Here is a 22648-nt window from a genome sequence, read left to right as displayed (position 1 = left end):
TATTAAAACCAGCCTCACCGCTCTTGGTTTAGGCCGACTATTTACATCTCCTTCAACCTGCATCACAGTATCAAAAAAAGCAATTAAAAGATTTTTTTTTATCAAAGGACACTGGAGTAATCGAAATGAAATTGCTCGAAAGCATTCGTAAAATTATATTTAGAGAGCCCAATTGAACAGGAAGGTGCCCAGGGATACTTATTTTTGGTGATCAATTCACGTCATCGATTTATTCTAGTACGGTTTCGTTTGAACCTCATTACTTGTATGCTTTCTTTTCCAGCTGGTGTTTATTCTAAAGCGGATCTTACGCCCTGTCCTGCGATGGCTCCTCTCCCCAATCAAATCTACACATTCTCTTTTTTGTAAATTTTATAAGATGCACCGCAAAAGATTTGTCCGCTTATGCATAAATGTCATTTTACTCAGTGTCGCCCGGCTCTCTATTTTTTACAATTATTAGCTGATGAATCAGTATGTTCTACTGTGGCCCCATTTTTACTCCTTTCACGGGGGACTAGGCGGCTGGTCCATTGTGTCTTATGAATTATGAATCTAATCCTGCTTTTAAATTTACTGTTTAAAAGAAATTACTGTTACTATTTGAATCATGAAAGTTGTATTTTTTGGAATGTATATTTTATATTGTGCTTTTTGTACTTTTATGATCTTAATAATTTAAGCATCGATTAAAGTGATTTGACTGACTTTCTGACAAGTCTTAGTACTAATAAGTGTTTTTCAAAAAGCATAGAAGCCCTTTGCATCACCCATTATTAAACCTGGCTAGCTGGCTTCTACCTCAGAAATTCAAGCCTTTCCTTCCATCACAAGTTTTATCTCTCTCTCTCTACAACCGTTTATCACCTGGTCCCCCCCCCCCTTCCCAGCTGTAATGTACTTACGATAATGCCCTCTGACGAGCAATGATGCAGTCGGGTCGTCCCGCTTTGTACACTAGACGAGCGTTGGCCTGAACCCACACCCAGCCGGCATCTTTCGTCAATAACCGGAAAACTGTCATCCCACTTTCTCCAGTTTTAATCACTAGACAACAAAAGAACACAGTAAAAAACAGGATGAGGTCAGTATGAGGAACATAAACCAACTGTTACAAAAAAACATGACTGAAATCAACTGGCTGACAAAACTGATGGACAACAAATGATTGCCAGACAATCAATGAAATGTGAGGCGAGCCATGGTAGTGAAAATAACTTGGGGACAACAGTAAAGAACACAAACTAATTGTGAGAAAAGAATAGGGTCAACAATTAACTTGGAGACAAGCAGAGGAGCCAGCATCAACAGCAGAGCCAGCAAAAACACAGAAATCAACTATGAAGATGAGCAGAGGGACAATAATCAATTAAGAAACAACCAACTGGTCATAAACTATACGAGAGGTAAGCCTCAAATGTATCTGACAACAATCACAAATCAACAGGATTATGGACCGAAATCAACTATAACGATGGTAGAGCTGACAGTGGAGGTGTAACTTTGTGATAGTACAGAGTTAGGAGGTGCTGCTCTTTTGCCTGCACACTTGGTTAGGGTACATTTCATGTTTTGTAGTGCAGGCCTAGGGTAAAAGCACACCATGAAACGCCCTTGCGATAGTGCTCTTTTTCTGGTTGTAGTGTACAACATGAGAGTACCATTAGCTCACACACCGAAATACAGTCCATAAAAGTCCCCATTAAAGTATGATAGAGTGGGACAGTGGTCTTTTGTCAATAGCAACGAAAATCGGAGGAATTGGGGATCAGAAAAAAGGTACAAGATAAGGTATGTTATATTATGCTGAAAGTGATGTTATCATGGACATTGGCTTTCAGGCAGAGCTCTGGGGCTTTACTTATGCCATCAATGACCACTTTCAATCACTTGCATTTGTATCAGCTGCTCCTTTCAAAATCTGAGTGCTTCTGACCTGACTGCACACATAACGACTAGCTCTCTTTTGAGTAACCACACGCTTCTTGAAAGGCCTTTTGTCTTTGGCATCATGTCCCCATAACTCCACTTTTGAGAGATCTCTTATGAAGTATGTGGGATTTAGAAGCTCAGAAACAGAAAGAAGCAGAAACATTAGGTGAGTATAAACCATCAGCTAAACAAGGTTTAAGGCCTTCCTTTTATTCTTCTTTGTAGTTATGATTTTTGTAAAGCTCTTCGTGGAAGTTGTGGATGTTTCAAAAGTCTTGCTGGGTAAGGGTGGGAGAAGAAAGTGAGAAAAAACAGGCAGAACACTTTTATTCATTCATGTCCAGACCCTTGATGGAAGAGGTGTGTCTTCAAGTCCCTCCAAATTTCCTGAAGTCTGGCTCGAGGTAAAGAGGCAAATGAGCCTTGAGGTTACAAAGACATTCTCTCTAACAGTTTGTATCTCAACAGGAGCAACTCGTGATGAAACAGGGAGGCTAACCTCAGATTGGGTGCAACGGGACAAACAGTCTGCCTGAACTAGGCAATACAACCCTTTGTTTAATCATTGCAATGGAGATCAGGACGTCTGAGGCCGAGAATGAGTCAGGCAACAACGTTCTGTAATCTTTTTTAATTAACTCACCAGCTTTACAGACCTTTGGGCAACAGTTACAGTACTCGATTAGTCAGAGGCCCTGGTTAGGATGCAGCAATTTCGTTCTGATTCAGCATTAAAAGAGGCAAGGGAGGTAGCGGACATGTTTTGGTCATGCTGATAACTTGCAGGCTATTCATACTAGGACAGTCTGTCAGGACGAATGCCACATTACCCCAGTATGAGTATATGTCAAAGACGTTTAGGGAGATAGGCACAAAGTTGTAGCTACTCACCGCAGTGATTCTTCTACCTCAAATCGTTAATGCCCATTCCACATTCGCGAGATATGCTGACAACAGGGGAGTAGACCAGAAAATTCTCTGCACCGTAAAGTGATAGGAAAAAACTTTCAAAGGGAGTTTGGTGTGTGCATGTGGCTAACGGCTGTATCCTCTAATCAGGTTCCCGCGATAGGCAGTAAACGGAAGGAAGAACAGCAGAGTTGAAGGACTAGAGAGTGCTATGGAAATACAAGACTCTCTACCCGAGTGACTAGTTCTTACTAGTACAGCCAATCGCATATCTCCATGATAAAGGAAATGAGACTAAGGCACTATGTTAACAGCATGGAATGCCAGCAAATGATGCACCAATGTTCATTAACAATATTTTTTAATATGGCTTCATATTACTGAGTTTATACCAATCTTTCTTGGAGTATGAGGAGAACCACACGTCTGCCACAAGATATATGGCCTTCAAACTTAAAGACGGTGACTGAGCGCTGGCATTGTGTGCGTGAAGACCAGCAGGAGAGAGGATCCAGCTTAGGATAGAATTCCATTACACAGGATATCCCGAGCTATAAAATGTTCAACCACTACCACACATACGTTGTGCATTTTTAAATAAAATGAAACATATTTCTAGCCTTCATGCAATGGCTGTAAACGCACCTGACATTCCTGTCCCTTAGTAGCAAATGCTGCGAAGAACCCAGACCCAATGTTACTTCAGCAAACTAGAATTTGGTATGGGTATAACTGTATTTAATTTAATATTGCATCTCAATCAATCAGGATTTATAAACCGTGGCTAATTACACAATAGGGTATACAAGATGCTTGCAGGTCCCAGCAGCTCATTCGAACAGTCAGGTCTTGAGGGCTCTTTGTACTTCCAGAAGTGAGGTGATGACTCGGAGTTGCATGGGGAGCCTCTTCCAGGTCTGTGTTGCAATGTGGGAAAAGGATCGTCCTCCACTTCTGCTTCGGTAGATGCGGGAAGTATGGGAAAGTGAGAGGGAGGCGGAGCATAGTCTTCTTGGCGTTTAGTGGAAGTACAGGCAGTGGTCAATGTATGTGGGTCCTTGAGTGTGTAAAACCTTACAAGAGTGGGTCAGCGCTTGAATTGGCTTCTCTTCTATACAGGACCCAGTGGTGTAGCCTAAGGTGGGGTGTGATGTGGGTTGGTTGGGGGAGGTCGAGTATGGATGCTGCGTTTGGAATTAAGTTTCAGTATGATGTGTGCGACGATTCCTACGTAGAGAGCGTTGGTGTAGTGCAGTTGGCTGGTGATTAAGGCCTGTGTCACGGTGCGTCTGGTGTGTAGGGGTAGCCACCTGAAGATCTTACGTAGCATGCGCAGAGTAAGGAAGCAGGCAGAAGAGACTATTGGTTTCTGATTTCATGGTGAGCTTGCTGTCAATGATGATGCTAAGGTGTCTGGTGTGTTTTTGGGGGGGTGGGTGGTGTCCTAGGTTTGACAGCCATCAGGAGTCGTTCCATGGGTTGCTGTTGTTTCCGCAGATCAGTACTCCGTCTTGTCCATGTTCCACTGCAGGCAGTTGTTTTTCATCCAGTCGGTGATGCTTGTCATGCACCTGTGGAAGATGGTCCTGGTGGTGGTGGGGTTGTCGGTGAATGAGAGGATCTTGCCCATTCATTTCTGATTACTACAGATAGATTTTGAGATTCCCTTTCAGTATTTCTACTTTTTTGCCCTGAGCTTCGCCCTCAGGGCAGCGATTTCTGCCACTCAAAATGGCTACTTTTCAACCATTCATTGGGGAATGTATAGGTTTCCCCAAAATATTCCAGGACTGAAGTTAGAATACTAAATAGGCCTCCTGGAATCTCTGGAGGAAAGTTGTTCTTGCCCCAAATATTCTAGGACTGGAGTTAGACTAGTAATTTTGACCTTCCAGTGTCCACCACGCCCACTGCAGTCCTTCTCCCTAATGGTAATATGCCCTTTTTAGGGCTCGGACTCCATCCCCTGAAAGGGGAGGAGTTAGAGAACTAATGTTAAAGGAGAAAAAAAAAGAAGAAGAGGGCCTTGGAGAGAGAAATTCCAGACATTCCTTAGCGTTTTATGTCATGTGGCCAGTGATTCGTCTTCCTTGTGTTTTCTTTTTAATAGGCTTGAAGTGATAGGGTAAATGTAGTTTTGTTCCGCCATTTTGAGGCATATTTCGTGCGTGCTCGCGCAAAGAAGTACATTATTTATAATTAGGAGCTGTCAGGGTGCCTCCGTTAGTGAATCCAGATGGCCGGGCGCGTTCACAAATCTGCAGCGCTCAGCGCGCGCAGCTTCCTTTTCTGTGATGCTGCCGGCAGCTACAGGTAGCTACAGGTGGGGGGCCGTTCACTGCTCACCGAGTTGCACCCCTTGGCTTGCTTGGCGGGAGAACGGCCGCGGCGGACAGTTAGCGGTGGTTGTGGCGGGGACGAGTGATGATACGATCTCCGCTTACCGCTTGCTGCACTCCGCTCTCTCCTTTGCCGGCGGGCTGTGGTGGGCTGTGGCGGCGGCGGCGGTGACGGTTCTGGTCACCGGCCCCCGGCTACGGCTCCAGTTCTTGTTATTAACTCGCCAGTGTTATTTTGGCATCGAGTCTCAAAGCTTACTAGAAGGAATGCCGTGACTGGAGGAGCGCTCACATAATGTTACATAACAATTCAAGCATCATAAAAGTGATCATGTGCTCGGTGTATACGGAAAGGCCTCCTCGGGTGCGCAGTTTATCAAGGCAGCTGTTTGACTCCCTGACTTTGGCGCGAGCCAGCGTACTGCTTGGCCCTGGGGTTAGATAAAGGGGGAGGGGGGTTAGTAATAAAGACTAGCTTCTGAAAATTCTTGGCAACTCTTTCCTTATTTAAAGATTCCAGAGGTTGTGACACATGCATAACTATCTTACCGCATACCATTTCGTCTTGATTAATCCTGCAATTTTTCTTGGTGCAAGTGTTGTGTGCCTGGTGGACCGGTAATGTTCCTGAACATGTTCGACTCACTAGCACTGTTCTCTGCCGGGTCGCTTCTGTGAGATCGTGCACTCACCCAGGCATCTCGTTTGGGGAGCGGGAGCATCAATACCACACGTTGGTTCTGGCGGTGAATGGGTCGTGCAGGAGGGCACCGAGGCAGTGGCTTTCGGAAAGGAAACAATACTCCACTGTGCACGGAGTAAGTACAAGGACATCCTGAGCCTGCGAATCTATTCCACCATCCACCCACTGGAATGAGGCGGATGTGGCGGGCCAACGGTGCGGCAATCAGAGCAGCCATTTAAACGCAGTATTGTGCGTTAACGTAAACTTAAAGTGTCAGATAACACTCCCCCTGCCCCCCTTCGTCAGGCCCTACATACTGCAGTAAAAAATAAAAAATAGTTTGGAGTGTTAACAATCGACACTAAAATGTAAGTGCAAGCACAAAGTGTCCTGGTGTTTTAAAACGAGTGCCGGTTCGCCACACCGGCGCAAATAAAGCACTGCTTCCTCCCCCGAAAGAGGCCCTCGGGTGCCATGAACCGCGAGGCTTTTGTTATGAACGCTTTCTGTAGCAGGTGTGCTGCTTTCCGTCTGCCTTGTGCGTGCGCAGACGAACAAGACTATCCGCATTGTGATGGATGGAGGCTTGACATCTGAGATGTCTCCTCGGTGCCAGGACCCGTCTGAGGGATGCGAGGACTACATCCGCACTGTGAGACCGACATCTCCTGGCTGGGACGCCCAGGGGATGTAAGGACATTGTCAAACTGGTCAGTGCTGTCTGTGAGGTGGCAGGCCTCGACGAAGGGAAGGCAATGCCAGGGCCCGGCACTCAGCAGAGACTGCTGGTCAGACTAACATAAAGTGGCCGTCGTTTGCACGGTGAAGCAGGTATTGTCAACCACGGCGGAAACTGCCTGCAGGTCACAAGAGGGGATGGATTTCCCTAGTGGGAAAGGAGGTCTCTTGCCATTACAAACGCTCGAAAAACCTTGCCAACCGAAGGAAACTGACGATGCTTGGACGTTGTCAGAGGGACTGAAAGTGCCTGGTTTATAAGTGCTGTGTCAACAGAGGAGAACTCTGGCCATTGCACAAGCTGTAAAGGTGTTTTCAGACTGATGGGAGGTGTTTGTGGATGACACCGCTTATAGAGATACTATCGGGCCGAGAATGGCACTGTCTGTTATTCACTGCAAGTACATCTCGGCCCCGGGAGTCAAAGCAGGGTTCTACTGCAGTGAGGTAAAAATGCTCACTTCTGGAGACGGCGCCTTCCTCCTTCAGACCACGTTTCTTTCTTTCTTTAAAATACCAGAATTAGAAACACCTGCTCACAATATTAGACCAGGCCAGCCTGGAACCGATTTCCGACAAAAAATTGTGGATGAATAACTGCGAATAAAGGTGATTTTTTTTTTCATCCACAGAATCCAGTGACAGTGTAGACCATGCCAGCTTCGATCCTGTCCATTTCATGCCGCTCAGACTCCTTTGGCGAAAAACATCCCAGTATCCACAGCTATCCAAATATAATTCTGAACCTCAGACTGACAGGAATTGAATATTCATTACGAGAGACGCAGACAGGTCTTCGGCTGAGAAGGGGGATTCTTTTTTAGTTACTTGCAATTTGGAGACACTATCAGCAGGGCCACTCGAATTATGTGGCGGGGAGCACCAAATTATACTGCAGGGTTAACTAAATTATGTGGCAAGAAAAGGTTAACTATGCGACATAATGCAGCACATTTTTGGTAGCATACCATCATGATTTTGTAATTTTTACACCTGGTAATACATTCTGGGGATAGATTTTCACCTCATTAGTACCAGTTTAACAACCAAATATAGAACTAAGCAGCTGAAAGATGACCAGTTAACCTTTTTGTAAAGTGCTTTCCACTGTGGACAAATGTCACTTTATTTTAGAACACTTTTTATTCAATTTGGCATAGGTTTCATCATGAAAGAGAAACAAAGCAATAACTGTACATCTATGGTGATTTTCTCCCCAATCAAAGGTTGTATAACAAAACCACGCATGCCTAAACCACGCAGTCTTTACAGCAACCGCGTCTTTACCAAGCATGCCTTTACCAATCATGCCTTTGCAACACATTTTCTTGTAAATGGCATATGTAGTAAAGATCCGTCCCCAGTCGCCCCAGCCCGGAGCCCTAAAGTTCGGCCCAACTTACCAAGCTGTGTCCCGGTCCTTCTCCCTGCTGCGATCATTCCGGTTCCTCTCCCCGCCCATCTGCTCAGACAGCTAGAACACCAACTACCTAAGGCACGCATTCACGTGTTTAAGGCATATGCATAGTTAAGGCACGCGTTAGCAGTGTGTCAGTGTGCAGGGTCAGCAGTGTGTGAGTATGCAGGGTGAGCAGAGTGTGAGTATGCAGGGTGAGCAGAGTGCGAGTATGCAGGGTGAGCAGTGTGTGAGTATGCAGGGTGAGCAGAGTGTGAGTATGCAGGGTGAGCAGAGTGTGAGTATGCAGGGTGAGCAGTGTGTGAGTATGCAGGGTGATCAGTATGCGAGTATACAGGGTGATCAGTATGCGAGTATACAGGGTGATCAGTATGTGGGTGTCCAGGGCCAGCAGTGTGTGAGTGTGCAGGGCGAGCAGAGTGTGAGTGTGCAGGGTGAGCAGAGTGCGAGTATGCAGGGTGAGCAGAGTGCGAGTATGCAGGGTGAGCAGTGTGTGAGTATGCAGGGTGATCAGTATGCGAGTATACAGGGTGATCAGTATGTGGGTGTCCAGGGCCAGCAGTGTGTGAGTGTGCAGGGCGAGCAGAGTGTGAGTGTGCAGGGTGAGCAGAGTGCGAGTATGCAGGGTGAGCAGAGTGTGAGTATGCAGGGCCAGCAGTGTGTGAGTGTGCAGGGCGAGCAGAGTGTGAGTATGCAGGGTGAGCAGAGTGCGAGTATGCAGGGTGAGCAGAGTGTGAGTTTGCAGGGTGAGCAGAGTGTGAGTATGCAGGGTGAGCAGTATGTAAGTATGCAGGGTGATCAGTATGTGGGTGTCCAGGGCCAGGAGTGTGTGAGTGTGCAGGGTCAGCAGTGTGTGAGCATGCAGGGTGAGCAGTACGTTGGTGTCCAGGGCCGGCAGTGTGTCAGTGTGCAGGGTCAGCAGTGTGTGAGTATGCAGGGTGAGCAGTGTTTGAGTATGCAGGGTGATCAGTATACGAGTATACAGGGTGATCAGTATACGGGTGTCCAGGGCCAGCAGTGTGTCAGTGTGCAGGGTCAGCAGTGTGTGAGTATGCAGGGTGAGCAGAGTGCGAGTATGCAGGGTGAGCAGAGTGCGAGTATGCAGGGTGAGCAGAGTGCGAGTATGCAGGGTGAGCAGAGTGCGAGTATGCAGGGTGAGCAGAGTGCGAGTATGCAGGGTGAGCAGAGTGCGAGTATGCAGGGTGAGCAGAGTGCGAGTATGCAGGGTGAGCAGAGTGCGAGTATGCAGGGTGAGCAGAGTGCGAGTATGCAGGGTGAGCAGAGTGCGAGTATGCAGGGTGAGCAGAGTGCGAGTATGCAGGGTGAGCAGAGTGCGAGTATGCAGGGTGAGCAGAGCGTGAGTATGCAGGGTGAGCAGAGTGTGAGTATGCAGGGTGATCAGTATGTAAGTATGCAGGGTGATCAGTATGTGGGTGTCCAGGGCCAGGAGTGTGTGAGCATGCAGGGTGAGCAGTACGTTGGTGTCCAGGGCCGGCAGTGTGTCAGTGTGCAGGGTCAGCAGTGTGTGAGTATGCAGGGTGAGCAGTGTTTGAGTATGCAGGGTGATCAGTATACGAGTATACAGGGTGATCAGTATACGGGTGTCCAGGGCCAGCAGTGTGTCAGTGTGCAGGGTCAGCAGTGTGTGAGTATGCAGGGTGAGCAGAGTGCGAGTATGCAGGGTGAGCAGAGTGCGAGTATGCAGGGTGAGCAGAGTGCGAGTATGCAGGGTGAGCAGAGTGCGAGTATGCAGGGTGAGCAGAGTGCGAGTATGCAGGGTGAGCAGAGTGCGAGTATGCAGGGTGAGCAGAGTGCGAGTATGCAGGGTGAGCAGAGTGCGAGTATGCAGGGTGAGCAGAGTGCGAGTATGCAGGGTGAGCAGAGTGCGAGTATGCAGGGTGAGCAGAGTGCGAGTATGCAGGGTGAGCAGAGTGCGAGTATGCAGGGTGAGCAGAGTGCGAGTATGCAGGGTGAGCAGAGCGCGAGTATGCAGGGTGAGCAGAGCGTGAGTATGCAGGGTGAGCAGAGTGTGAGTATGCAGGGTGAGCAGAGTGTGAGTATGCAGGGTGAGCAGAGTGTGAGTATGCAGGGTGAGCAGAGTGTGAGTATGCAGGGTGAGCAGAGTGTGAGTATGCAGGGTGATCAGTATGTAAGTATGCAGGGTGATCAGTATGTGGGTGTCCAGGGCCAGGAGTGTGTGAGCATGCAGGGTGAGCAGTACGTTGGTGTCCAGGGCCGGCAGTGTGTCAGTGTGCAGGGTCAGCAGTGTGTGAGTATGCAGAGTGAGCAGTGTTTGAGTATGCAGGGTGATCAGTATACGAGTATACAGGGTGATCAGTATACGGGTGTCCAGGGCCAGCAGTGTGTCAGTGTGCAGGGTCAGCAGTGTGTGAGTATGCAGGGTGAGCAGAGTGCGAGTATGCAGGGTGAGCAGAGTGCGAGTATGCAGGGTGAGCAGAGTGCGAGTATGCAGGGTGAGCAGAGTGCGAGTATGCAGGGTGAGCAGAGTGCGAGTATGCAGGGTGAGCAGAGTGCGAGTATGCAGGGTGAGCAGAGTGCGAGTATGCAGGGTGAGCAGAGTGCGAGTATGCAGGGTGAGCAGAGTGCGAGTATGCAGGGTGAGCAGAGTGTGAGTATGCAGGGTGAGCAGAGTGTGAGTATGCAGGGTGAGCAGAGTGTGAGTATGCAGGGTGAGCAGAGTATGAGTATGCAGGGTGATCAGTATGTAAGTATGCAGGGTGATCAGTATGTAGGTGTCCAGGGCCAGGAGTGTGTGTGTGTGCAGGGTCAGCAGTGTGTGAGCATGCAGGGTGAGCAGTACGTTGGTGTCCAGGGCCAGCAGTGTGTCAGTGTGCAGGGTCAGCAGTGTGTGAGTATGCAGGGTGAGCAGTACGTTGGTGTCCAGCGCCAGCAGTGTGTGAGTGTGCAGGGTGAGCAGTGTGTGACTTTGCAGGGTGAGCAGTGTGTGAGCGTGCAGGGTGAGCAGTATGCAGGGTTAACAGTGTGTGAGTGTGTAGGGTGAGCAGTGTGTGAGTGTGTAGGGTGAGCAGTGTGTGCGTGTGTAGATTAAGCAGTGTGTGACTGTGCAGGGTGAGCAGTGTTTGAGTATGCAGGGTAATCACTATGTGAGTATTCACACACACCACCAGCCGTCACTGCAAGCTTTCACCAGGCGCACACACACACCATTAACCATCAGTGCACACTTTCACCAGGCATACACACACCACCAGCCGTCAGTGCACGCTTTCACCAGGCACACAGAGTAGTGAGTGCAGAGTAGTGAGTAGAGTAGTGAGTAGTGAGTAGTGAGTGCAGAGTAGTGAGTAGTGAGTGCAGAGTAGTGAGTAGTGAGTGCAGAGTAGTGAGTAGTGAGTGCAGAGTAGTGAGTAGAGTAGTGAGTAGAGTAGATTAGTGAGTAGTGAGTGCAGAGTAGTGAGTAGTGAGTAGTGAGTAGAGTAGTGAGTAGTGAGTGCAGAGTAGTGAGTGCAGAGTAGTGAGTAGTGAGTGCAGAGTAGTGAGTAGTGAGTGCAGAGTAGTGAGTAGTGAGTGGAGTAGTGAGTAGTGAGTAGAGTAGTGAGTAGAGTAGTGAGGTGAGTAGAGTAGTGAGGTGACTAAAGTAGTGAGTGCAGAGTAGTGAGTAGTGAGTAGAGTAGTGAGTAGTGAGTAGAGTAGTGAGTAGAGTAGTGAGGTGAGTAGAGTAGTGAGGTGACTAAAGTAGTGAGTGCAGAGTAGTGAGTAGAGAAGTGAGTAGTGAGTTGAGTAGTGAGTTGAGTAGTGAGTAGAGTAGTGAGTAGAGTAGTGAGTAGTGAGTGCAGAGTAGTGAGTAGTGAGTAGAGTAGTGAGTAGTGAGTGCAGAGTAGTGAGTAGAGAAGTGAGTAGTGAGTTGAGTAGTGAGTAGAGTAGTGAGTAGAAAGTAGTGAGTTGAGTAGTGAGTAGAGTAGTGAGTAGAGTAGAGTAGAGTAGTGAGTAGAGTAGTGAGTAGAAAGTAGTGAGTTGAGTAGTGAGTAGAGTAGTGAGTAGAGTAGAGTAGAGTAGTGAGTAGAGTAGTGAGTAGAGTAGAGTAGTGAGTGCAGAGTATAGTAGTGAGTAGAGTAGTGAGTGCAGAGTAGTGAGTAGTGAGTGCAGAGTAGTGAGTAGAGTAGTGAGTAGTGAGTAGAGTAGTGAGTAGAGAGTAGAGTAGTGAGTAGTGAGTAGAGTAGTGAGTAGAGTAGTGAGTAGTGAGTGCAGAGTAGTGAGTAGAGTAGTGAGTAGTGAGTAGAGTAGTGAGTAGAGTAGAGTAGTGAGTAGAGTAGAGTAGTGAGTAGAGTAGAGTAGTGAGTAGAGTAGAGTAGTGAGTAGGACATCACAGGCAGCAGCTGTGCAAGCTTCTTACACTCACAAGGAGACCACAGGCAGCAGAGGTGCAAGCTTCTCACACTCACAAGAAGGACATCACAGGCAGTAACGGTGCAATATTCGCACACTCACAAGGAGATCACTGGCAGTACACACCACATGAACACACTCCATAACACATAGCAACAATACATTGGCATTTACAATGCCATTAGCTCAAACTCAAATAAATCCGAGCCCGATTGCATTTCTAATGCTTGTTGGAGATTGCCTCTGAAATATTATCAGAGACTGTGCCCCCTTGTTCATATCTCAGGTTATATAAGTTGCCTTTGTAGAGGCACAGTCCTTGACAACAGATCCATCAAGCAGACTTTCCCTCAACGAGTCCCCTCTCTTCAGATAATCTCACAGATATTAAAAACACTTACTTCTCACATGGTTGTCAGCACAGTACATCATGTCTGCTGCGTGGATGAATTGGTATCCAGTGCCGCGCATACACAGCTCCATCTCTGTATATCCCAGCACAACCTTTCCTCTGTAAGTAAGAAAAGGGAACACTCAAGAAATCTTCAGAAACACCAAGTGACCCACTAAACTTAACCAACCCTCTGCAAATCAGGAAAACAGAGGTGGTCTGCAACAAGCACTCACCACCACCAATGATCCCCAAAGCACAGTGATATTTTTTAACCTTTAAACTGTGAAAAAACTGAACACAGGCAGGTTGCTGAGAGCAATTGCAACCATTCTGCAAATCTAGAAACCATAATCTCAGGTATACTACAGCAGGATCGACAAAGATTAGTTTGGCGCGGTCTTCACTTTCTGGTTAACTTACACCCTTGCCCATGTGAGACTTGTTACAGCGTTTCCACTGATGAGATGTCCTGGCTCTACCACAGTCGCCTCACGAAGGGACAGGTCCAGGGCTTTGATCACGAGACATGCACTGATGCCTGTGGCACACCTGAAATCCACCCCAGATTGAGAGCACTTAGGGGTCTTAAGGCGATTTAAGATGGTTTCCACAGGAAGAGCTTACATGTGTGTTAAGCTGCCACAAACAATGATCCCATGCTTCTCCCAGCCAAGTGCACACACCCTTGAGTCTGGACCCGCTAAACTGCTTCGTCTTAATGTCCCCACATCACTCCCACAAGTGACATACCAGAGCACCAGCTCAGCTCCTTCCCCCAATTGTTTCCTCCTCCAATTCTTCTTCCTCCCTCCATTGTATCCTTTCCCTCTCTCATCCCTCGTCCGTTCCAGACTCTCTGTTTGCCCACTACATTACTTTTAAGGCCCCACCTGGAGTCGCAGGCCATGGGGGTAAAGTCCAGCTTATGCTTAGTCTGGAAGATGAAGGTCTTAGTACGAAGCTCCAAGATGGAGGGTGGCTGCAAAGGGGTGGCGATAGCAAAGAAGGCCAGCTGGGGCGGCTGGACCGATCCATCCTCAGACCGCTTATTCTGTCCATGCAGGAACTTTAGGCGCCCTTGGAAAGTGAGAGCCTGTGGAGACACATTAGAGACTGGTAAACATACAGTGAAAATGGAGGTTTAGAGGAGCACACAAAGGCTGAGACACACAGATGAAACCCCAGGCTATGAAGCATAGAGCATTGGAGAGCCCTTGTGACCTGGCAAAAGACCAAAGAAACTTACAAAATCCCATGACTGCACAGTAGCTGGAGCAGAAACGAGGAACACTGGGAGCCGCAGGGCTGTATGTGGGTACTAACACTGGAACTCCAGTGCTGCTGGTTACTGGTGAGTCGCTTTGGGAGATATGTGTGAGCTACTGCTATTGAAAGGGGAGTGACTACTGAAAACCACGGCTGAGGGGAATTTGAAGACCCACGTGTGGGTGCCAATACATGTACAGCACCAGGTTTTGTACATTAAGACTGAAATGCAATGGCAGTGTAGGTAAAAGAACTGGAAAGGTAGAGAGGCTGTGGATCAGAGAACGAAAGAGGTCATGAGTGAGGTGCAAAACAAGATGTGCGTAGATTATAACTCAGAGTAGCAGGGGATGGATGGGCAGCAGGCCAGGATAGATTTACTTGTTGATGAGTGATGCTGTGTGTATATTGTTGGTGCTTTGTAAGCTGGTAAAGGTGCAACAAATGAGCACAAAATACATACAGACATAAAAAAGAGGGGTTAGAAGATGAGTCTAAGTCTTGAGTATTCTGTGGAGCTACAGCCTTCTCAGCCCATTCCAATAATCTATCATACATTTTCCCCAACTAACGTTTCCTCTATGATACAGTGGCCAGCACGTACCAGAAACCCAGATGAATTGTCCAGCAGACAGCGGAATCTGCAGACAAAGTTGCGCTCCAGGAAGGCAGAATTTTCTGGTGGCAGCTGGTCGAGGGTATAGGTGTTGGTATTGCTGTGTAAGTTCTTCTTTGTCGGCACCACTGGAACAAACAAAGCGTGTGTAAATAAGAAATTCCAGACAGTTGTTCTCTGTGCACTGAACATGTTTTCACCATGATAAGGAGAGACACAAAATCCCATCTGATAAAACCTGGTTGAATCTAATGAGGAGCGGGCTGAGGGAACCCCATTGTTTTCAGTACTGACGTGTCTCTGACTAAATGGTAGGTCTTGGGGAGATTAAAAAAACTGTGGAGTGGCAAGCTCCACTCCACGGTTCCAGGTACCCCATCTCCAGGTTTCTACAAACTGTCAGTTCTCCCTCTCTGCCCCTCCCTTCCCTCACTCACACCCTGTAACTCTGTGTTGAGGGTCTTGGCGAGTTCTTCCCTTAAGACCCTTAGCCAAGGTGCACCAACTGCTCTCATCTCCTGCCTTCCCCCATTCCCCAGTTCTCACCCTCTGCCTACATCCCCTGTCTCCCTACTCTACATTTCCTGCGATCTATTGCCCTTCGACCTCCAGTTCTCTTGTTGAAAGGCTGTCCTCGGGACCAAGAGGTCATCTCCCTCCGTTCCCTTGGTTCTCACCCTTTGCTCCTATCGTTGGGCTCCCACTTCTTAGTTTCTACAGGGCCAGACGCTAGGGATTCTGGCATTTTACCAAAAGGACACTAGGCTACACTGTCCCTTGGCAAGAGTGTTGACACTTGTACAGTCAATTTACCGCCCTGCCGACATGCCCCATGGGTGTCACTCTAATTTTTTCTTACCAAGAATCTTAATTTCTCAGTCTCTGCCTAAAACATCTGGCCCATTAGCTGGTTCCCACACACTGCCTCCTACCCCAGGATCGTCCCCGGCTGTCCCTCTCTTCCCCCTATGATGCGGGTCACCCCATTGTTTCATAATCCGCCCTTTGCTCCTACTCCTTCCTGCTGTTCACACTCAATCCACAGTTTCTTTTTCCCGGGTTCTCAGCCTCTGCCCATCTCCCAAGACTCTCCCTCAGTTCTTACCTTCAGTCCCGTTTTCGCTCTCCTGGTTACTGCAAGTAGGTGGATTAAGTGCCCAGTGCAGCTGGCAGCGGAACATGGCCCTGTCATCGGTGTGAATGAGCTCATACACACTTTGGTAGATGACGTCCGACTGATAAAAGAGAAGGCAAGCATTTGAAAGTGTTAAAGTTAGTAACTGAAGTTAAGTGAGCTAGATGTAAAGCACCACTGGGGAAAAAACATTAATTTATCAGAGTTAATGAGCAAGCACCACCCAAGTGAGGCAGGACTGAGCGCCTCAATGAGAACCCCAGACATCGCTGCAGCTATCCAGAGGTGGACAAGAAACACCTCAAATGTTGCTAGAGCTTTCTGATCACTGAGAAAACCAGCATTTATGCCCTGGGCCAATGCAAACATCAGAATGGCCCTCTCGCTGTGAGAGAGAACAAGAACTGAAGTTTCTCCAGCACTGCTTTAAGTAGGACGAAAAGATGGCTGGGCCCCAAAATGCGTGGCTTGAGAAGCCTTTACACGAGCCATGGCCTATATGTGAATAAGGCATCCTGTGTTCAACAAGTCCATTCATGCTGGTCTCACTAGACATAGACAAAGCATAATCAAAATCAGCAGGACACTTTCTTTCACAATTTAAATAACTTTATCCAAAGCCAAAAGCAATAAAAAAAACTACACAAGGGACGTTTATAATTAAGTGGCAAAACATTAGTTATTCAGAATTCTTTAGGACCTGGAACATCAATGGTAAACAAAAGCCTCCACCTGTTACTTGGTCCCGGTGTCACACCTCAAGACGAACACGACGTCCTCCACTCCGGACCTCTTCTTCCAGGAACTGGATGCTGCAACTCCCTTGACCAATCCTGGTGCTGCTCTCAATCAGCATGAGAGCAGCGCCCTGATTGGAGGAAGCGGTCTCTCTCAGCGTGCCACACAACTCTGGAGGCATGCATTTGCTCTAACCCAGTTGTCTTAAGACAGCTGGATTAGAGTTATTTAAAGAGCATGTTTGGCTGGCCTTCTTGAGACAGTCGACCAAAAAGATGTGCGCACTTTAATCAGTGCATAGACAGCCCACCCTCCTTCCTCCTGATGTCACTCAGCAGGCCACGTCCTGTCCTGATGCTCTGTTCAGGACAAGGATGAAAAATGAAATGGTAATGAATTACCATTTTATTTTTCATCACTGTGGCTTTGGGGGTAATTTAAGTGGGGCGACACTTCTCCACTCCAGTGGAGGAGCCACCCCCGATTTTGACCAAAAACCACCAAACTGGGTATGGGTCAGGAATATTAGAACAGAATTTCGAAGGGTCACAATATCGTGTCAAGAATATCGAGTGACAAAATATCAAAAGGTAGATTTCTATAGATTATCTGTACCGAACTCCAAATATATGTATCATTAAGGGACATAAAAGTGGAGTTAAGAATAGTAGATTCATATCTTCCTCTATGCACTTACCTCTTCGATATTTTATCTCTTGATATTCTGGTCACAATATTTTGACCTTTCAGTATTCTACCAGGGGCGGTTCCTCTGCTGAGGCGGAGGAGCTTCGCCTCACTGATCAAAAGCAAAATCCCAGCAGTTCAAAAAGGAAAAATAAAATGATAATAACGCAATGTTATTATCATTTTATTTTTACTACTGAAGTGATTCAACTTGTTTATTGTGGGCGGGTCGGGCTAAGCTCTGTGACGCTAGAGCACTGTAGGGGGAGGAGTGGTGGCACTCTCCAAGTACGCATGACGGTTTGGCCGCCTGTCTTGGGGGTGGCCAAACAGTCATGCGCACTTTGCATGTTCTCCACTGGCTGTATTGTACAGCCTGAGTGGAGAACATATCCAGGCTCCCATTCTCCATCTAAGTGCGGAACCATGGCGCTTAGACCAATCACAATGCTGCACTGCAGCATTGTGATTGGCTATGGGGAGCCTGGAGGCACAGGTGCTTCCTGCTGGCTGGACTCCAGAAAGGAAGAAGATGAAGAGGACGGAGGAGCGGCGGCGGCTGGCCATACCTAAGTAAGTGGCTTTGCTTTTTCTTTTTCATTCCCCCATCCACTCTCCCTCCCCGCACTACGACCCTCGTCCATTAGCAGGCGCTACTGTATTCTACCTTAGATATTCTCTTTTAAAATCACCCCACCAGGATTACAAAAACGTATTGTTGCCATTCCTGCAATCCTCAGGTGTTGTCATTCTTAATTTGTTACCAGGGAAAAACTATGCGACATCATACCTGTAGAACTTTATCCTCTGTAAAATGCCTGGAATTACAAGTTTGTATGTGGGAATTGCTGGCTAGCCGGGGCTCTGACCTAACTCATCATGCCGTCTGTCACCACTTCCTACAGTCCAACAAGAGGTATTCCTTTGCTGTGCACTACTTTAAACATGGCACAGTGAAGATCTGTTTGGATATGAAGGCAAAACCGACTGGGCAGATCTGTCAGCCATCTTGTCAAATCTGCATCTCCCATATACCATAGGTATCATACTTTCCTACTCACCTACTCTGAGGGCCACAAAGTAAGCTTTGATTATGTATTAAAGTGAAGGTATAATAATTTGAGCCAACGACATTTGTACATATAGTGACCCTTCAAATATTTTAATAATATTGATGACTCAGTTTTAACGAACTTGGAGCTGTTTCATAAAAAAAGAGCATTTTCTGCATTTTGGTTCAGCTAGTTTTGATGTTCAGTTTCCATGAGCACAAAACATGACTTAAAAAAAAGGCTGTCCCACTTACTGAAGACGCTACTAGACCTGACCAGACCTCTAAATGATAAGTAGGCTACACAAAAGCAGAGCAGAAATCTGAAAGCTATAATCAACAGGAAGCAATGACAGAAGAAAGATGCTTGCCATAGAAATTAAAGAGACTCAAGGACACAAATCAGGCAAAGCACATGCTGCTTTGTAAAAGTGGTGGAGTCTACGTAGACCTAGAGAGTAAGACAGTACTGAGCCCATAGATGGGAAGATGGACGATTTGGGTCCTGCTCAGCAGGCCGAGGCGTTCTATTGTAAACTACAGGACACAATATTTTTGCCAAATGACATCCTGGTTGATGAGGGCTGAACCCCGAAACCGATGTTAGGTTGCTTGTTTCCAGTCCAGGGAGGACCTGGCCTGGCAGGTTGAGCTGGCCTGTTCCCATTGAGCACAGGGTCAAGACTGATTTGCATATGGCTGGGGCCAAACTGGAATGGCATGGTGAGCAAAAAAACGATGGATTTAGGCCCAGATCTCTGTACTGGGGTGAATGTATGACATTGTTCTGCATTCTGTCCATCGATTGTTCTTTTTGCATTCCTCACCCCGAGTGGGACGGGTATGCCCAGACGTGGGTCCCGTGCTATCCATTCAAATGGAGTCAAGCTATCCTGGCTGATGAGGGCTGAAAGAACAAAACCAGTCCTAAGATGCCTTAAAAAAAAAAACTGTCCTAGAATGCTTGTTTCCAGTTCAGGGAGGACCTGGCCTGGCAGTTCGGGCTGGACTGTTCTCATTGGGCGCAGGTTCAAGACTGATTTGCATATGGCTGGGTCCAAACTGGAATGGCATGGTGAGCAAAAAACCGATGGATTTAGGCTCAGATCTCGGTACTGGAGTGAATGTATGACATTGTTCTGCACTCTGTCCATCAATTGTTCTTTTTGCAACTAAATAAGTGACTTTTTTTTTATTGAAATCCCGGTCTCAAAATTCAGAAGCTTGCACTGCCCTTACCTATACTGCGCTTGTTCTGTGGTAGAATGAAGCTTGCTCTGCTGATGAATATACTGGACCAGTTATGTATATGGAGGATTGCACTGCTTCTGCCCATCATGTACCTTTCTTGTTGATGAAAGAATCTTACACTGCTGCTGAGAGTGTTTCTATTCTTGCGCATAAATGAAATATGAGGGAAAGTTCTTCCGAAACAAGAGCCAACATTTATGGCTATTTCAATGCGTATATTGCCAATGCCTCCTCAGTCTTCTATCCGAATGATGTCAGTCAATCAATCAATCAATCACATGATTTGTAAAGTGCACTACTTATCCGCGAGTGTCTCAAGGCCCTGAGGGAGAGATGGGGGGGTTGCCGCTACTGGTCGAATAGCCAGATCTTGAGTCGTCTCCTGAAGGTCAGCAGGTCTTGGGTCTGTCGTAAGTTGAAGGGAAGGGAGTTCCAGATCTTGGCAGCGCTGTGGGAGAAGGATCTGCCTTCGGTGGTGGTTCTTTGGATGTGCGGGACGGTGGCCAGGGAGAGGTCGGCGGAGCGGAGGTGACGGTTGGGGAACGTAGGAGGGTCGACTGTTGAGGTAGGCTGGGCCTCTCCTGTGGAGTGCCTTGTGTGCGTGGATCAGGAGTTTGAAGGAGATTCTTTTGTCGATGGGGAGCCAGTGCAGGTTTTTCAAGTGGGGGGTGATGTGGCTGCGGCTTGGAATGTCGAGAATCAGGCGTGCAGAGGCATTTTGGATTATTTGCAGTCGTTTGATGAGCTTGGTCGGGGCTCCTGCGTAGACGGCGTTTCCGTAGTCGAGTCTGCTGCTGACGAGGGCCTGGGTGACTGTTCTTCTCGTGTCTGTCGGGATCCACCTGTAGATCTTGCGGAGCATGCGGAGGGTGTTGAAGCAGGATTAGGAGACTGCGTTGACTTGCTTGGTCATGGTGAGCATTGAGTCGAGGATGACTCCCAGGTTGCGTGCACGGACGGTTGGTGTCTGGGGTGCCCCTAGTCACGATGGCCACCAGGAGTCGTCCCAGGCTGAAGGGTTGGAGCCGAGGATGAGGATCTTCATCTTGTCTATGTTCAGCTTAAGTTGGCTGCACTTCATCCAGTCGGCGACGGCTTTCATTCCTTCGTGGAGGTTGGATTTGGCGGTGAGGGGCTCCTTGGTGAGGGAGAGGATCAGTTGAGTGTTGTCGGCATAGGAGATTATGTTGAGGTCGTGCTGTCGGGCGATGCGTGCGAGTGAAGCCATGTAGATGTTGAACAGTGTCGGGCTGAGGGAAGATCCCTGGGGTACGCCGCAGATGATCTCGGAGGCTTCAGAACGGAATGGGGGGAGGCGAATGCTCTGGGTTCTGCCGGAGAGGAAGGAGGTGGTCCAATCCAGGGCCTTGTCTCAGATCCCTGCGTCGTGGAGGCGGGTGCATAGTGTGCGGTGGCAGACAGTGTCGAAGGCGGCGGAGAGGTGCAGGAGGATGAGGGCTGCCGTCTCGCCGTTGTCCAGCAGGATCCTGATGTCGTCTGTGGCGGCGATGAGGGCGGTCTCTGTGCTGTGATTGCTGCGGAATCCTGACTGGGAGGGGTCCAGGATGCTGTTATCTTCGAGGTAGCGGGTGAGCTGTCTGTTGACGATCTTCTCGATGACCTTAGCTGGGAATGGAAGAAGGGCGATGGTCCAGAAGTTCTTGAGGTCGCTCGGGTCTACCTTGGGTTTTTTGAGTAGGGCGTTGTTGTCGGTGTGTTTCCAGCTGTCTGGGAAGGTCGCGGTCTCGAAGGAGAGTTTGATGACGTTGCGCAGGTAGGGTGCGATGGAGCTGCCGGCTTTGTTGAAGATGTGGTCTGGAAAAGGGTCTGATGGGGAGCCGGAGTGGATTGTGCTCATGGTCTTGATTGTGTCCTTGGTGTTCACGTTGACCCAGGCTGTCAGGGGGTCGTGGTCGATGGGGTGCGGCGGGTCTGATGTGTCGGGGCCTGTTGGGTTCGTCCCGGAGTCGAAGCTGACGTGATCTTGCGGTGGAAGAAGGTGGCGAGGGAATCACACAGGGCTTGCGTCGGCGGGATGTCGTTGGAGCTGGGGTTGGAGAGTTCCTTCACGATGCTGAAGAGCTCCTTGCTATTTTGTGCGTTGTCAGTGAAAAGAAAATGTTTGTATCTGGCGACAGCGAGAGTCAGACATGTCTCCTGAATACTGTACTGATTGCATTTGTCTAGCAGAAGTCTTGGCTTTGTCTTGTTATGGCTAGATGGTGTATTTATTGGCACTGGCACTACCATAGACCTATGAGGCCTAGGGAGATGTGCTGTTATCGCATTCACGACCATCTACTGATTTGCGCAATACCTCTGCATACAACGAAGTTGGCTGTACATACGTTGTAGGTGGCTGTAGCAGGTGTTCTCCTATCTAATGTTTCCAATTTCTCACTTTCTTTTCTGGAGCAGATGCCGAGGTAACTTCATGATGTAATAACATTTCAGGCTCCTGTTGCTCTAATACGGTGTGATCCTGTGCACTGCTTTATTCAGGCATGGTCCTTTGGGGCTGGCTTAGACATGTTGTCTGTCATGGGATTAACTGGTGTAGTTGTGGATTTTGCATTAACTTCTTTGGTTAGCTTCAACCGCTTGGACCATCAAAGAGAGTTAATAATTTCAGAACTATGGTTGTTGCACTGTTTCTATGAGGAAGTCATAAGGAATAGCTCTACATCCCTCAAAATGACAGCACTATAAGTATATTCCTTGTGTTTTATTCAAATTGACACATGAATTATTTTCTCATGAGACTGAACTTTGCGTTTGTCCCATATACTCTCATTATCATCCTGCAAGAACTGAAGATCCTCTTCCACTGGCAGGTACCCTAGTTTTCTCACTGAAGTTTCTCCACAAGATTTCTGGTTACTGGGTAGAAACTCTATTCTAGGAATATTTAGTATTGGTGACTGCAGTGATCTATGAATCAGCTGTGGAAGGAGCACTGAAATTGCCATCTTTCTCTTCAGGCTCTTGTGACAATGGGGTTCCAATATTATCTTGATTAGAGCTTTCTTAACGGTCATCTTCTGTCTGGTACTGGAGCCTGTGGTATTTTTAGGGTTAAAAAGGATGGGTCAGTTTTGAAACCTGATGGTTCTCGATATTTC

The 22648-nt window shown here is 47.8% G+C and overlaps 1 protein-coding gene across 2 annotated transcripts in view; it reads right to left on the bottom strand.

Moving 5' to 3' along the window:
• LOC144823154 (uncharacterized) overlaps nucleotides 1-22648 on the bottom strand; it is a 291146-nt gene that overhangs the window by 37326 nt on the left and 231172 nt on the right. For both annotated transcript variants that reach the window (XM_078681420.1, XM_078681421.1), the window contains 5 exons: nucleotides 15770-15899; nucleotides 14653-14792; nucleotides 13673-13875; nucleotides 12790-12899; nucleotides 906-1047 (listed from right to left, as the gene is read on the bottom strand). In XM_078681420.1, coding sequence (XP_078537546.1) covers nucleotides 906-1047; nucleotides 12790-12899; nucleotides 13673-13875; nucleotides 14653-14792; nucleotides 15770-15899 — 725 coding nt within the window. The remainder of the gene's footprint in view (nucleotides 1-905; nucleotides 1048-12789; nucleotides 12900-13672; nucleotides 13876-14652; nucleotides 14793-15769; nucleotides 15900-22648) is intronic.

This window comes from Lissotriton helveticus, chromosome 3_1, assembly GCF_964261635.1.
Source record: "Lissotriton helveticus chromosome 3_1, aLisHel1.1, whole genome shotgun sequence".
Classification (NCBI taxonomy): domain Eukaryota; kingdom Metazoa; phylum Chordata; class Amphibia; order Caudata; family Salamandridae; genus Lissotriton; species Lissotriton helveticus.
The sequence above is the reverse complement of the archived record's forward strand: the minus strand, read 5'-3'. Positions and strand labels throughout refer to the sequence as shown.